The following is a 15,855-nucleotide window of genomic DNA, read 5'->3' as shown; positions in this document are numbered from 1 at the left end:
ATTTTTACAGAATTCTTAAAAAAAAAAAATGGAGGGGGGAAGGAAAAAGACGCTGGCATCTTAACAAGTCTTCCCCTCCCAGGAGGTCGTCAGGCTCTCAGATGAGGTCTCCTAAGAATCTCTGCATGGTCACTGGCTCTCAGACGGCCTCTCGAAAATGACTTGGACACTTTCCAAATCAAACCCCAGCTGTTGCCTCATCCTTCCCACTCTCATCTATATCATTGCTGGTAAAATTTCGATGAGTGCATTTTTCCCTTGTGGAAAAATTATTTGGCGAAACATACACTTAACTTGTGGCAGTGCTCTGAGAAAACCTCAGCTAGACTGAAGTCCTTGCAGGGACTGAAGTCAGCGGCCCCTGCAGAGAGTAGAGACTGAACACTCTGAGGGCTGAGCTGGGACCCAGTGGGGACATGCTGACCCTGCTGTCCCTCGGTCAGCAGGACCAGCCAGGCAGGCAGCCCACGCTCATAGGGCTGAGTTACCACTTTAATCTTGGTCTGCCATCTACGCCCCGGAGACGCAAATTCAGATGTGGTGACTGCTGGTTAATTAAACTTTCTGAACTGGTTTAAAAAAAAAAAAAAAAAAAAACGCTCTTTAAAAATATATATATATTTATTTAAAATACATCCAAATGACAAACAGCCATAACCCGCAAGGCCTAATTTCACAGCAACGTATGCTATAGACATCTTCCCAAAATGCACTGTGGTGGATGGTGGGGGTTCGATCCTGCCATTTAAGGGAATGTTCTACACTTGAGCTTTAGCTACTGGACGAGTGTCACAAAGAGCTCATTTTCAGAATTCATTTGTGAACAAGGCCAACCAACTGAATCATTTTGCCTATTCAGACACGAGAATACTGAAAATGGCAGAATTCAGAGTGGAACACGGGAAGCACCGTTCAGATGACACTCAAGACCCATCCCACCACAGGGCCGTGAAGAGCTTGCCAGAAGCCCCTGTTTTTCAATCCTTGGGAAGGGTTTTACTTTAAAACAAACGAGTACCCATACTCGGCAGGGTTCCTGCGTGTGTGCGTGCGTGCGTGTGCGTATGCGTGAGTGTGCGTGTCGCAAGCCTGCAGTTTCGAGAGGACCCAGATGGTGACACTGTTCAACACGAGGTCTGAGGTAACTGATTCTAACGCACCTGGAGCACAGAACTGCATCCAGACAATACAGCTGGGAAAAAGGAAAAAGGTGGGACTTCCGGTAGAAAAGACAAGTAGAAAAAAGCTTACAGCAGTTGCTTTTGGAGGGAGGCAGGTGACAAAAACAAAGGCACAACAGAATTACATTCCAAGACGTGTGGCTGGAGGGCAGACAGGTGTTCTCTGATGGGGAGCAGGGTCGATTCCCAGAGTGCTCCTGGATCTGCCGAAACTCAATTCATTCAAGTATAAAAGGGGTGGCGTAAAACGGTCCTCTCAGCCAGACGGAAGAGAAGCACAGCAGGCTTAACAGGACACATCAGAGACTTTCCTGACAACACCGTCCCAACCAGCGCACCTTGGAACCCAGCAGCTGAAGCCAGAGGGCCTTCAGTAACTGTGGATCCAGAGTATTAGCTACACGACTGACCTCTTAAACATCCACATCAGTAAGGCTCACCCCAATAACCATCCATTCTCCACCCAAAACCCAAAAGGCTACCACAAAGACCGCCGTCCACATCGCGGCAGTGATGCTGACCTTTGTAGGAAGAGCAGGAAAACCTTGTAGATGTGGGGAAGAGGCCCTGCTGGTACATGGTTCTGAGCCTCCTCCGCGGGCTCCAGGGTTGCTCGCTAGACTCCAGCGGCGAGCCAGCCCGGCCCCTCTCGCCTCCCAGCAGCCTTAACAGAGAACACGGCGAGCCGGGCAGCCCTCCATTTAATCCGATCGCAGGGTCCACACACCACACCCCTGCCTTCCCAAATGGAAACTTCTCTCCTGAAAACTGGATGATTTGGTCCGAGATCATTCGGTTTGGTAGATTTCCCCAATCACCGAATCCTTGTTTTACACATTTGTTGCCTGAATCTTATTCGAGTCCCAAACCACCCCAATCTGCACCGCGGTACCATTTCTGTTCCCCGAAACCCCTTCACACCACTACACCCATGAGAGTAACTTACAAGGGAATTATTCACCTCAGAACCCTTTGTTCAAAAGAAACCTCAGGAGGAAGCACGTATATAAAGCACACTGCAGGATCCTCTGGCCTCTCCCAGCCCCTCACCCCGGCAGACTGCCCCATGCAGACAGCTGCAGGTGGAGTTTCGGGCCAAACAAGACCCATCGGTGGACTGCAATCTGCCAGTGTATCAACGAGAAGTCGCAGGAGCACTCCGTGACAGCCCCACACCACTCACACTCCAGTGTACATTTATCTTGAAAGGTAAAGCTCACGACTCTGATTAAAAAATCATTCTTACTCAAACTCACTAGACTTTATAAAAATAATCTGTGGTATAAAACAATCTCCACACTGTGCAGAAGAAATCTGTTGGGTGATATAACTAAATATATATGTAGTGCTATAGATTTCTTAAAGTAAAATTTCAAGTGTCGTTATCTCTATTATATAACCTATTCTTTTATTTACAATGCTACCTAACAACATTCCAATGCAAACGTGATTGGGAGAATCCAGGAATGAGCCCGCACCCAACCCACAGCAGAAATTCCCAGGGCTCAAGACAGGACTCCTCCATTTGCCAAAAAAAAAAGACCCATCCACATCTGCCTGAAAAACATGAGCTAATGGGTCCTACTTTTTGTAACTGTGAGCTTCAAAATGTAAACTTTGCAAGCGAAGGAAACGCTTTTCTGTGGATGTTCAGAAAAGCCCACGTTTGTAGAATCCACTGCATATACACACGTCTGTGTGTGTATTTCTCTAGTGTCCTGTAGTTGGCTTGCAGCAGTTCTCAGAATTGCCTAGGCCCCAGACAATCCAAAGACACTCTTGGAAAGGGCAGTGCAAAGCCCATCTCCACATGCTGGCATTTAGAGAATATGCGTTTTAATTCATGAGGAAAAAACACTTGTCTTATCGCTACGAGCTGCCATAGGAGCAAATAAAAATCTCACTGGTTTTGGCACTACAGGGATACATGAGGATGACCATCACAAAGTCCTGCTTCATTCACACCTGAAGATACCGTCACAACAATGTAAAAGCTTGGTAAAAATTTTCAGTAGTGGTAAATCCTTTCAATTCAAAATTCTGTCCAAACCAAAGCTTACAGTGAACGCAAAATGAGTTTAAAACAAGAATATTCAAAATATCCCACTAGATAATCTGGATTTCTACTTGATGGCAATTTGTAGTTCTCCTGGACCCACTGCAGTCGTCCCTCTATGTGGAGGGGTGGGGGGTGGAGATCCAAAATCCACTGATGCAGAAACCTCTTGTATAAAATGGCGCACATTTGAAATCACCTCCAGATTACTTATAATACCTAATACAATAAAATACTATGTAAAGAATTGTAAAGACAATATAAGTACTATGTAAAGAGCTGCCAGTAAGTGGCAAATTCAAGTTTTGATTTTTGGAACTTTCTGTAATTCTTTTCCCCCAAATATTTTTGATTCGAGGTTGGATGAACCCAAGAATGAGGAACCCATGGATGCGGAGGGCCGACTAATTGTTTTTCAAGTGTAGCTGAGTCACATGAATTAATTTCCAAGGGAAGGGTGCATTTTAAACTTCCATTTATTTCTGCTACAAAACTAAATCCTCTTAAAAAAAAAAAAACTTCCCCAAGCCTCCTAAAGGTCTGGGATACATTCATAGGTGGATTGCCGGTTGCAAATTAACTGTCAGGAATCTTACTTAAAGAACATGCCTATAACCCTGAATTCATTGTTTACAAATCTAGACTAAGAAGAAAAACAAATAGTTCATCAACTGAATTACTGGGCCAGTTTCTTTGCCTAAAACCTAACTCCTGCTTGAGACCTAAACTCATCATTAATAGGCTGAGCACATTAGCTGCTGCATGTTTCACTAGTTCAGCTTTTGTAAACAGCCAGTAACCAGAAAGGCCGCCTCATCTCCTTTTCTTTTTTGGCCGCTTGCCCTGAACCGAAAGGGTAGGCAGTGGGATGGGGTGGGAGGTGGGGGGCCGTGAGTCAGTTCTCTGTGCTTCTTGAAGAGTGTGGTCTGAGGCAGGCCTGGCCGTCTCTCCAAAGATTCAGAAAGAGCTGGGACAGATAAACTGAGTTAAGTCCTGGAAAACGCTTTCCAATTTAGGTGTTTTTCTAGTAAGCCAAGTTCTCCAGAATAATGCCTGGCTGTTCAACTTCTAGTATGTGTTCTCGGTCACATGCCGCTCTTTGTGACCCCACAGACTACAGCCCACTGGGCTCCTGTGTCCATGGAATTTTCCAGGCAAGAATCCTGGAGTGGGTTGCCATTTCCTGACCTCCAGGAGATTCCCCAACCCAGGGACTGAACCCACGTCTCTTGCACTGCAGGCAGATTCTTTACCACCGGGCCACCTGGGAAGCCCCTTAACTTCTAGTACCAATTCTAAAAACTTATGTACGCATGCTCACTATATTACTTTAAAAAAACATGAAATCCTTGTACTGCCAACAGATGCTGGGAACTTCACATTGTATTCTCGAAGACGCAGAATTCCATTTGCAAGAGGGCCGTCTAGTCCTCCCACCCCAATGGAACAGCCCCCTCCCTGGCCTCGTGGTTCGGAGTACCGAGGCCACGGGCTGGGGCGCTCTGAGCCACACACAACATATGGTGGACCCTCGATACACGGCTCGGCCCGCCACGAAGGAAACATCACACACGCAGCCCCAGCACCCAAAGAGGAGCAGAAGGCGGCCAGCAGGAGAGAAAGGAGACAGAGAAGAACCGCAGGATCCCCTGCTCAGCTCCCTAAGGCGCGACAGGACCAGCCACGACAGGAGGGTCGGCCTGGTCCCTCGGGGCAGGGGGAGAACCACCTTGGGGGCCTGGAGATGACAAATTTTCCCTTGGCTGAGAAGGCAAGAGTGGGCGGCTCAAGCATCCTGAGGCTGATCGAGGCTACACAAGGTCCCTCTTCTGGACACATGCCGCCCCATCCAGGCAGGATGCAGTCTGCGTCAGAAGCAGCTAGCACGCGTAAGGAAGCCTCCCCAGCAGGGCTGACCCCTTGGGGCCCCTGCTGAGCCAAGAGGACAAGGAGGCCATCTGAACACCAGGCTGACGGCGCGTACCCCACTGCCACAGGGCCGAGTCTCCCTTCCTCCTCAGGTGCTGTCCATGGCCCTCACACCCCAAGTAATTCAACCAGAGGACTCCTGGGAGGGACCAACGGCCCCAGGATATGCTAACGACCATGCCCACGCCCTCCCGTGGCCTGTGATGAAGCATCCTCTGCGGGACACTGGGACCCAGCGGCCTCTGTCCCCGCGTGTCTGCTCCCTCCCCTGCTCACTCCTGGGTCTCTCTGGCTCAGGAGACCTCCCCACGAGTGATCAAGGAGAACACTCTCTCCACAGCCAGGAGCCTGCCTGGACGACGACACACTCAGGGGGAAGGGGCAGGGATCCTGGGCCACTTCTGTCCTCTGACTTGGCCACCCTCCTATCCTGAACGGGGCAGGGACAATGAGACCAGGCTCCACGGCGCCCAGTCTCCCACAGAGCTTGGAGGGAGAGAGAAAAAAGGTAGGCATGACATGAGCTCCCTGGAAATGGAGAGCGCGTGAAACATTTGTGGAGATGAGCCCAGGCTGAGCCCCACAACCCCATCGGCACAAGCCGGAGACCCGGGCGGCTGACGCCCCGGAGGACACGTGAGGGCAAACATGACTTTACCAGAGGCAGAAGGCGCCCCCAGGCCCCAGCGGCATGTGGGGAGAGAGATGCCCACCTTCTCCTGGCCACGAGCACGGTCAGGGACCCTCGGCACAGCACACGTGTGCCACCAGAAGCCCTCTGCCAAGACACACACCACGGGGGCCAATTCCCGACACCTCACTCTGGTGCCACGGCCCCAAGGAAGCAACAGTGGCCGGGCACAGGGTCGGCAAAGGGGCCCCATCCCTGCCTTGGCCTCAAGGCCCGCCCTGAAGGTCCCACAGCAGGCAAAACTGCTCTCATGAGAATCAAGCCAGCACACAAAAGAAACGCTGCCCAGAGGAAATCTAAAACCAAACAGAGGCTGGGGCTTAGTGTTCCCCGCGGGATAGGATCAGGGATTCGATCATTCCTGTCGGAAATCAGCTACGTTTCTTAGGGGTTTATTTGTTTCTTCTGAGGGTAGAAAAGTCGAGATGCCCAGCACTGCCTAAGTAAGGACAAAGCTGGAGAAACCAGATATGGCACTTTTCAATAAATATTTTAAAGCTTCTGAAAGAAATAAGTGGAAAAGAAAAGCAACTGCTGTAAGGCCTGTTTTGCTGTTAAAAATCATTCCGAGGGAAGAAAAATACCACAGCACAAAATAGTTTAAAAAAGAAAAGGAAGAAGGAATAGACAAATAACTTACTAAAAAATACAAAAACCTGCCCCTGGAGCCACCCTGGCCAGCTCACATTTTGACCCATGAAGCAAAGCTCGCCTCCCACTGCACTCCGTGTCCAAACATGCGGAGCAGGACGCAGCCTGGGGGGCCCAGAGCCCCCGCCACCCGGCCCGGCCGTCACAGGGCGGCCCGCGCAGCGAGGCTCCAGAGGCCTGCCAGTCAGTTCCCCTCTCGCCACTGCGGATTTGCTTAAGAAATTAAGTCTCAAGTAAAATTACCTCATGGGGGTCTAAAGGCCACAGTTTTCCCAGGTTAAAGTGGGGTCGCCTGTCATTCTGAACAATGACCTCTCAAGTCAAGGGAAACAGCGGGACCTCCAAAAAACTCAGGAGCAGGCGCCCCCCTTCTCACCCCAGTCAACCTCTCCCCATCGCCCACCAACTCGCCTACCCTCAAGGTGAAGAGATCCAGTTTTCCAAATAAAATGGTCTAAAGCAATGGGAAGGAAACGCCTTCACAAATAAGAGTGATGAATGCCCAGACTCGGCCCAGACAGCCAACCTACAGTGGATGACAGTTATTTACAAGGGGACGTTATCAACGAAAAACGGGAGCACTCCCTAGAAGACTCACAACTTTTTTTCTTTTTCTCTATTTCTTTTAAACTTTCTTGTCATAAAAGCCAACTTACATTAAAATATACTTACTACGAGACAACACAACTAATAAAATATATAATAAAACTTACACAAGTAGAAAATTCTGAGGTATTTCTGGTTTGAGGTGGTCTGTGGTCGTGAAGTTTTAATTCTTTTACTTTTCAAAATTTAAACCTCGGAAGCCACATAGCAAAGTGTTTGTGTGGATGTGTGTGTTTTGTTTTGTTTTAATTTGCATGTTTCATAAATTAAAAAAAAAACTCAAAGGTTGAAACAGCAGCATTAGGAACATTTGACTGACGAGAGCAAGGTTATGGCAAAACAGAGAAACGGTTTTTTCGAATATGCACCTCTTGTAAGGGGGTCTGGAGAAAGCTGTGTCCACGAGCTACATTAAGGGACAGTAATGTCACCGCCCAGGGCAGAGCCAGCGCCGCAGGACTCGGGCTCTCCAGAGAGTCAGGCCTTGGCCAGGCCGGACCCAGGAAATCCTCTCGCCCCGGCTGTGCAGGGCGCCCCCTTGTGGCCATTTCCCTGAACTGCTCCAGGAGGAAACTGTATTTCAACTTTTCCCCCATTATAGATATTTACAGTACAATGTCTCATGAAGACTGTACTCACTAAACCGTGATGATTTCTACCCTTGCCAAACCTTAAAATCAGGGCAGAAAAAAATGTTGTGTCCTATGCCCAAGCCCAAGAGAGTGAAAAAAAAAACTGGACAGGGCAAACAGATGGGCCACAGCCACACCTGATTTCAGACTTTCTCCAAACCCCGCTCTTGCCGTTCATGCTCGGCCTCCAGGCGCTCCTTCCCCTCAATTCCGGGTTACCTGAGAAGTAGTCTCATAGCAAAGGATGTTGCTCCAAATGTGCCCGAGTCCAGTGTAGCTCTGCTCCAGAACCCACCCCCAGCTCCGTCCTCCCCTCCAGTCCAAACCATCCTCATCCTCAGCCCAGTTTTTCCTCGGTCAGGACAACACCCGTTAATCCGTGAAAAGACACGCCTGCTGTTTCTTAAACTCACTGTCTAAAAAGGGAGAAAAACACAGAAAAGGTGAGGCGGGAGGGGGACGAGGGCAGAGGGAAACTCCTCGTATGAGGAAGATGTGTTCTTATGTAACAGTCTTCAAAGGTTCCTCTAGGTAGAGTTTGCAGCATTAAGTTTCCTAAGACAGGATGGGTTTCTTTGTGTCACAGGTTCTGAGACAACAAACAAAGAGAAAGCGGGGAAAAATGGACCCCGGAGGGCGGGAGGCGGCTGAGGCTCTTCAGCATGGCGCTGGTTCTGCATTCACAGCTCAGCACCTCAACGCCTGCTGACGTGTCCGCTGTTTGCGATACAGTAGAGCAATGTGCTGGTAAAAACTGATCCAATCCAAAAAATAATATTAATAATAATAATTATAATAATTATAATAATAATAAAAAGTCAAGGTAAAATAGCAGCTGCATTTTATGTGTTTGTTGGTATTATGGGATTTCCAAAACAAAACACAACTTTTTTTTTGTTTTTTTTTTCCTTTCCTCTTCAGATCTACTGAGTCTGGAGATCCACTCGCGTCCTGGGCTTAGATGCTCGACTCCTTCGGGGGCAGGTCCACGTTGGTGACAGAGGTCACCAGGGAGACAAGACAGTCCGAGGTAGTGCCGTTGACCGACCTCCGGATCAGGGACACGCGCTCCTCCACGCAGCCCGCGGACAGGCGCGCCTCCGCGTCGTGGTCCCAGCACTCCTCGATGGTCACGCAGAGCTGGGCCAGGCCCTGCACGCCGGCGGGAGAGGAAACACATGCCTTTGCTGGGGGCCCTCAGCGAGGACAGGCAAACCAGACGGCGTTCCTGAGGACAGAGCCCACAGGCCCGTCCACAGGGGTCCGGGGGAAGCTCCCCTGCCAGCGGTCAGCATCCTGAGCCCATGGCCTCCCCCACAGCCCCCAGGAAAGGGCCACTGAACCTCAATACTCAACAAGGGAATCCAGGGCCCCACGGGGCTGCCTGCCTTGGAGTAGTGACACTGCAACAAAATCTTGGGCAAAGCCCAAGTCACATAGGGGTCCAGTGTGCAGTTACAGTGCAGACAGAGGGGGCTTCATCCCACGCTTTCCCCATGGCTCCCAGAACCTCCCGAGTCCAGGGAACCTGGCCTGACACCCTGGGCTGGAACCAACTGCGTGCAGCCGGGAAAGGCCGCAAGATGACCAAAGAGCCCACCCACATCTGGGAACAATCCAGCCTGCTCGGCACTAGGCCACGCTCAGACCTCTCTGGACCTGCTCACGTCAGGGAACTGGACTGGCAACTGCAGCATCTCTGCCCTGAGAGACTGAAAGTCTGAGGCAGAAGGTAAGGCCCAACTTCCCTCTCCCTGTGCCTAAATTTTCTCTGTTTGCAGTCCTGGGTTTCACGGAGCAAGCAGCATGGCAGCAGAACCTGGCCTCCACGGCTCAACCCCTGACCGTGTGGGAAGAGGTTGTCTTCCCACATTCAGTGATGTCCTTCTGAATCAACCCTAGGGTACCAGGGAGAAGGATTCAATGGCGCTCAAGGCAAATGTCCTTCCAAGAAATGGGAACAGTTTACACAGCTGGGGTCTTTTGTACACGTCCCCAGACTGGAGGGGCCCAGATACCACGGAGCTTAGCCCAGACCCAAGAAATTGATGACGGCAGGGGAAAGCGATTACTTCATCAGCGCTAAGCCGTATGAAACACTTAAATGATCGGTGCCCTGCCCAGCGAGGTACAGCAACTCCTTAAATCTAATACTACCCTGAGGAGACAAGAGCTCAGAGAAATCAAGCAATTTGCTTGATGTCACCCAGCTACTGATGACAGATCCAGGATTTCCGTCCCATGTGTCAGCTCCCATCACTCTCTGGGGTCAAAACCAGAGCCGCCACCTTGGAGAGCACTAACCCGCAGACACCCCGCTGGTGGAAGGGAGGGAATGCAGCGGGGGGGAGGCGGGGACGGTCCTGCAGCCTGAGCCCTGCGCTCTGGCCCTGCCGCACCGCACGGCTGGGTGAAGCTCCTCTCCTGGCCGTCAGCTTCCCGCGCCCACAGCCTCCCCCGCAGCCCCGAGGAGGCTGTCCCTGCCCCCCACCGACCCCTCACCGGGTGTGTAAGCCAGTGATCCTTGATGGCGGGCCGCATCTTCTTGTGCACCACCACCTCCTGCAGCTCCTCCAGTGACGGGTGCTGGCCGATCTCCTCCTCAAAAGGCAGCATGTACTCATCCACAGGTCCTGGAGGAGAAGGTGAGTCCCGGGGGTCACCCGAGTGCCCCACTCCTCCCCCAGCACGCCCAGCACGCTCGGGGCGCCTGCCCTGCTCACCGTCGGCAGCTTTGCAGCGGGACACGAGCTCCCACAGCACCAGCCCCATGGCGTACATGTCGATGCGCAGAAAGGCGTCTCTCTGGAAGTTGATGGCTCCCTCGAGCACCTCAGGGGCCATGTACCGCCGCGTGCCCACCTGCGTGAGGACAGGGGAGGGGCTATGGTCACTGAGCATGCACGGCTGCACTCACAGGACATGGGAGCTACATCCCGTGTGCACAGCAGGGCCATCGACAATGACCACTGTCCCCGGTGGTCATGGGGGCCTCCAAGGGGCACGATGCAATGACTGAAGTACCACTCCGGACAGTAGTAATCGACCACAGAACTGCTGCCTCTTTACTCCCTCAACACCACAAGGGGCTCCACAGATAACGCATATTTTACTGAGACTGACACCAAAATCAGAAGGGGGAGAATAGCTCCAAATATTAACAGCAGTTGTTTTAGGATGATCCGCTCAGGTTTAACTTTAGGTTACTTTATCTCTAGGTTTTTGATTTGGATTCTTAATATATACTTATTATATTATTTTCACCTTGTTTAATAATTACAACTGAAAGAGGGGAGGGAGATCTGTTTCTTGCTGACCGGCGCAGGAAGCCATGCCCCCTCCAGGCCTCACCTCCCTACTGGTAAAGCGAGAGCGCCGCCCCTGGGGCTCTCGGGAAACTCTGGGCCCACGGGGTGACCCCTGTCCCCGGCCAGCTGACACCAGAGCGGCAGCGTCCAACCCCACCTTCTACCCCGAGGCTCGTCACCTGCCCGTGAGTGTCCCCCGGAGGTTTCCCTGGCTCAAACCGAACAGCCAGGCCAAAGTCAGCCAGCACAGCAGTGAGATCACTCTTCAGCAACACATTCTTGCTCTTAAAGTCCCTGTGGAGACAGTGGACTGAGACGGAGCTGAACCTGTGCTCCTGCCTTCCCACCTGGACTTCCAGAGCCCTAAGCCAGGGCCCATCCCACTCTGTGGGGAGCGGGGTCTGCACCAGGTAGAGTTCCACGAAGCCACACGGGCGGGCAGCTTGAGGACACTCCCCTCCATCGGCGTGAGAATCCCTGACTGCACTTCCACCAGAGCTGTCAAAGCAATGCCAACCCCCGTCCAGTCCCCAGCATCAAAGGCCGGCCCTCACGTTCTCAGAGGGTTTGCGGAGGGGCACTGCAGCTGGGGATGTGAGTTTCCTGGCCAGAATTTACACCGTCTGGGATGTGAGAAGAGAAGTTTCAACGAATGTGCCTGATTCTGAGCAGGCTGCAGGGCAGAGGTCCCCAACCTCCACGATCTAACACCCGATGATCTGGGGTGGAGCCAATATAGTAACAACAAAAATAAAGTACACCGTAAATAACATGTTTAAATCCACCTTTCAAACCACCCTCACCCCAGTCCGTAGAAAAACTGTCTTCCACAAAACTGGTCCCTGCTGCCAGAAAGGTTGGGCAGCTCTGGAGGTGGCGGAGTGGGTGCTGGGGTTGCACTCAGCCCTGCCTTTCCCTAGCCGGTCCTCAACTTCCTCATGCCTGTCTCAGCCTTACTGTGAGGACTAAACTGATGGACAAATGCTTAGGGCCATCCCTGGCACACTTACTATGCACGAGTGTCAGGCTGGACCCTATGGAAGAGTCAACATTCAACTGTGTTTGACCTACGAAAATGGTAATTTCATACAGTCCACACCCTATGTCATTAATGTTATTCCCATTGGGCCCTTCAGCTTTGAACCCCAGAATCTGAGACTCCCTCACAGTCAGGGAACCACACTAAACTAAGTCCTCTTTTCTGTGCTGCTGTTCCTTCACCTGTAAGCAGGGCTGGGAAAAACAGTACTTTCTCACAGAGCAGTTACGAGGCTTAAATGACTTGGCATTTCGGAGTGTTTAGAGGAGTGCCACTGTGATGAGAAGGTAACCAGACAGACCGGCTCTCAAAGCACCATCCAAGGACGCCAGAGAATCCCCGAGACTGTTTCAGGGGATCTGCAAGGTTAACACTCCTTTCATAATAATCTGTTATTTGCCCTTCTTAAAGCTCATTCTCCCAGGACTACAGAGTTTTCCAGAGGCTCTGAGTGAATTAACAGGATATGTATGCTCTAATACAGCAAGGATCAACACACAGAACTCCAACCAGGGACAGAGTCAGCACTTCCTTCTGTGGCCACTGGAGGGCACCAGAGAACCAGCTTGCAGGACCACAGCCTGAGCGGACAAGGGGGGAAGACGGGGGAAGGGCCTGGTGGGCCGGGTTTTGTGTGGCTGCCTCTGACACACCACAGAGCAGCCAGGCGTGTTTATGAGGCTGAGACCCCCCCGGGCCCCGCCCTCACCCTCCAGCCCTCTCTGCGGCTCCGGGCCGAGAAGAGAGGGCGACTGCTAGCCAGTACCTGTGGGCGATAGACGGCTTGTGGCCCTCGCCCCGGCACCAGGGCACGTCCTCATGCAGGTACGAGAGGCCTCTGGACATGGTCTCCGCCACGTGACACAGCTCACTCCACGTGACGATGTTCCCCTTGAGGTAATCCGTGAGGGAGCCCTAAGGAGACAGCGCAGGCTCCGCACGTGGGCAGGACCCCGCCCTGCCCCGGAGGGCCGTAACCCCCAGAGGGCCATACCCTGGGCCAGGTGGCTGAGCTCCCCCCCGGGAGGCTGGCACCGACGAGGTCAGGAGGGCTTGGGAAGCGGGTGGTGTCAGACAGGGATAATCATGAAGTCACTACTCCTGTTTGCAAAAGCTGATCCCAGGGAGAGGGGTTCTTCCTGCAGACCCTCGTGTCCACACCACCCACGTGGGGCCCACGGTCACCCCGCGGGGGAGCAGGGTCCACGGGGCGAGGCTCACCTTGTCGTGGAAGGCCGTGATGAGCCACAGCTCCACCTCCAGGTTGGAGCCGCGCTTCTCCGCGGCAATGAACTGCAGCAGGTTCTCATGCTTCATGCCAGGCGTGCTGAAGATCTCCCGTTCACTCTGCCACGACTGCTTGTCCTGAAGCAGGGGGGCGCGGCTGAACCCCACCGTAGCCACACCTCCTGGCGGCTTCCCACCCGCTCCCAACCTCAGCCTGTCAGGGGGCAGAGCAGGACTGAGCCAGGCCAAGGACCACAGGCCAGCGGTGAGCCCTGAGATCACCGCGGCCAGCACCGGATTTACGGCAGGGGGGGACTGAGGTCCAGAGTGACAGAAATGAGTGGCCCAGGACCACCCAGCCAACGAGAAGCAGAACAGGCCTGCTTGTGCCAAGTGTCCTGTACAATGGCTCCATTAGCCTGGTGTCCAGGGCCTCTAAGCAGAACCTGATGTCAAAACAAAACCCTCAAAACCAGGGTGGACCGAAGTTCTGCAAATCAAGGCTTCGCAAAGCCCTACCCTAGGCCCACGGTAAACGCTGACACTGCAATGCGGCCCATTCCTCTCGCACCCCGCTTGCACAGGATACGGACTGCTCTTGGGCAGGAGGGCTCAGGCCCCAGCCAGACGACCAGACCCCCCACAGGCAGACACGCACCTGGAGTGGGAAGATCTTGACAGCCACAAAGTCGTTCATGAGCTGCGCCTTCCAGACACAACCAAAGCGCCCCCGAGCCTTGATCTCCAGCAGTTGCAGCGGCTTCAGGCCCACCAGAGGCGACGGGGGTGGAGGTCCAGGGTCCTGGGGAGATAGAGGGCTTAACAGGATCTGGCCTTGAATAGGATCTACCCCGCCCCACCCCGAGCCAGCCCCGTCTCACCTCATGGATGTCCACGTGGCCATAGGGGGGCTTGCGATGTCGGTACATCCAGAAGGCCAGCAGGACAATGAGAGAGAGGCCCCCGATGGGCAGCAGCGAGTAGGCCAGCACAGTGAGCAGGGTGGGGGCTGGCGGCGGTGGCTCGTACGTGACTGGGGGACACACGGAGCCCAGCGTCACACAGTCTGCCTGCCTGCACACCTCCAGGGCCAGACCAGAGACCCCTGCAGCCACTCCCCACCCCACGCAGAAGCCGAGCATCGGGGGGCCAAAGCCAGCCCACATCTGCTCCCCCCACGCCCTCACCTTCTGGGCCGCCCGCCTCGGGCAGGTGGGTGAAGCGCTCGTTGCAGAAGTTGCCTTCGCAGCAGCAGAAGTACACCTGGGGGTTCTCCTCAGTGGCCACGCACTCCTGCCTGGAGGCACGGTTTCCCATCCACAACTCGGCTGAGGGACAGACTCCCCAGGGCGGCCCAGCAAACCCCTCCCCACAGACAGAGATCCCTATGGGGAACTGTGGAGGCTGGGCTCCCCGGAAGCGGGACCCAGGGTCAGGAGGGGGATCCAAGGGTGGACGCCCTCCTCCAGCATCACTGGGGACCTCAAAACCTGGGAGGGCTGGGACCCGGCGAGAGCCCGTGTGGACTCGACACCCGGCCTCGGGGGCTCCGGCACCTGTCGTAGCAGTTGAAGTCGTCCAGCCAGCAGCCTTTCTTGACGAGCTCGATGGTGCCCGAGCTGTTGCGCCAGGAGGCGTAGCAGTGCAGCCGCTTGTCCTGCTCGCCCTCGCAGCGCTCCAGGCCGCTCTGGTTGGTGCGCTCCAGCTCCCAGTTGGCGTTGTAGTAGATGCACTCCCGCGTCTCGGCCTCCCCGCGCCCAGAACCTGCGCCCGGGGGAGGGAGCTGCTGCTGAGCCGCCCTGGGCCGTGGGGTGGAGGAGGAGGGGCGGGCTCAGACTGGCAGCCGGGGGCACAGGGAGGGCTCGGCCAACACGGGGGCTCCGGGATGCCGCCCTGCACCGCAGCAGGGGCCCTCGACCCCAGGCATGTCAGAATCGCCGTGTGTGTTGGAGTGGGGCGGGAGGGTGATGCTAGACATGTCTACTCCTGGGCCCAGCCCAGACCCCTCCAACTGGAGCGGGTGCCCGATCTGTGTTTTTAACCTCCCTCTTTGTCCCAGGTGGTTCTGTGCAAAACTCGGGGACCACTACAGAGAAACTAGGCACGCAGCTTCCTGTCCATGTCTCTGTCTTGTCTCAGAGCATCTCTGCCAGTGGGAGGCGGGGCTGAGGGAATGGGGTGGACCTAGGAGACCAAACGCTGCGGCAGGGCCCAGGCTGGTACCAACGATGCCTACACACCCCCCCTCCCCCTGCCCACCTGCAGCAGCATCGGTGGCTGCATACTCTGCAAAGCCCCCGATCCAGAGGGCACACGGGACCCACTGCATCCATGGCAGCAAATCTAGTGGGAGTCCTCAGAGACTGGTGACCTATGGGCCAGACCTGCAAGCCGGGCTACAGACAGGGTGCTGGGCACAACCCCACCTTCCTTCCCCAGACTGCAGCACACAACATTGCCAGGCTCTTGAATATGCTCGGCTTCCAGGCATCACACAAGTTACTACCTCTGGCCGCAAGACGTTCCCCACTTTCT

At 53.9% G+C, this 15,855-nt stretch overlaps 1 protein-coding gene across 3 annotated transcripts in view; it reads right to left on the bottom strand.

Annotated features, from left to right (window-relative positions):
- Positions 1 to 578: 578 nt before the first annotated feature.
- Positions 579 to 15,855, bottom strand: part of ACVR2B (activin A receptor type 2B) — a 35,123-nt gene continuing 19,846 nt past the window's right edge. For 2 of the 3 annotated variants that reach the window (XM_061127808.1, XM_061127807.1), the window contains exons 2-11: positions 14,877 to 15,084; positions 14,508 to 14,617; positions 14,202 to 14,353; positions 13,979 to 14,122; positions 13,315 to 13,458; positions 12,860 to 13,008; positions 11,234 to 11,348; positions 10,470 to 10,608; positions 10,249 to 10,379; positions 579 to 8,898 (exon numbers count right to left, since the gene is read on the bottom strand). In XM_061127808.1, the coding sequence (XP_060983791.1) occupies positions 8,704 to 8,898; positions 10,249 to 10,379; positions 10,470 to 10,608; positions 11,234 to 11,348; positions 12,860 to 13,008; positions 13,315 to 13,458; positions 13,979 to 14,122; positions 14,202 to 14,353; positions 14,508 to 14,617; positions 14,877 to 15,084 (1,487 nt within the window). In that variant the 3' untranslated portion in view covers positions 579 to 8,703. The remainder of the gene's footprint in view (positions 8,899 to 10,248; positions 10,380 to 10,469; positions 10,609 to 11,233; positions 11,349 to 12,859; positions 13,009 to 13,314; positions 13,459 to 13,978; positions 14,123 to 14,201; positions 14,354 to 14,507; positions 14,618 to 14,876; positions 15,085 to 15,855) is intronic. The other variant, XM_061127809.1, reaches the window with a different exon arrangement.

Source organism: Dama dama, chromosome 24, assembly GCF_033118175.1.
Source record: "Dama dama isolate Ldn47 chromosome 24, ASM3311817v1, whole genome shotgun sequence".
NCBI lineage: Eukaryota > Metazoa > Chordata > Mammalia > Artiodactyla > Cervidae > Dama > Dama dama.
This window is presented reverse-complemented; position numbering and strand designations above follow the sequence as displayed.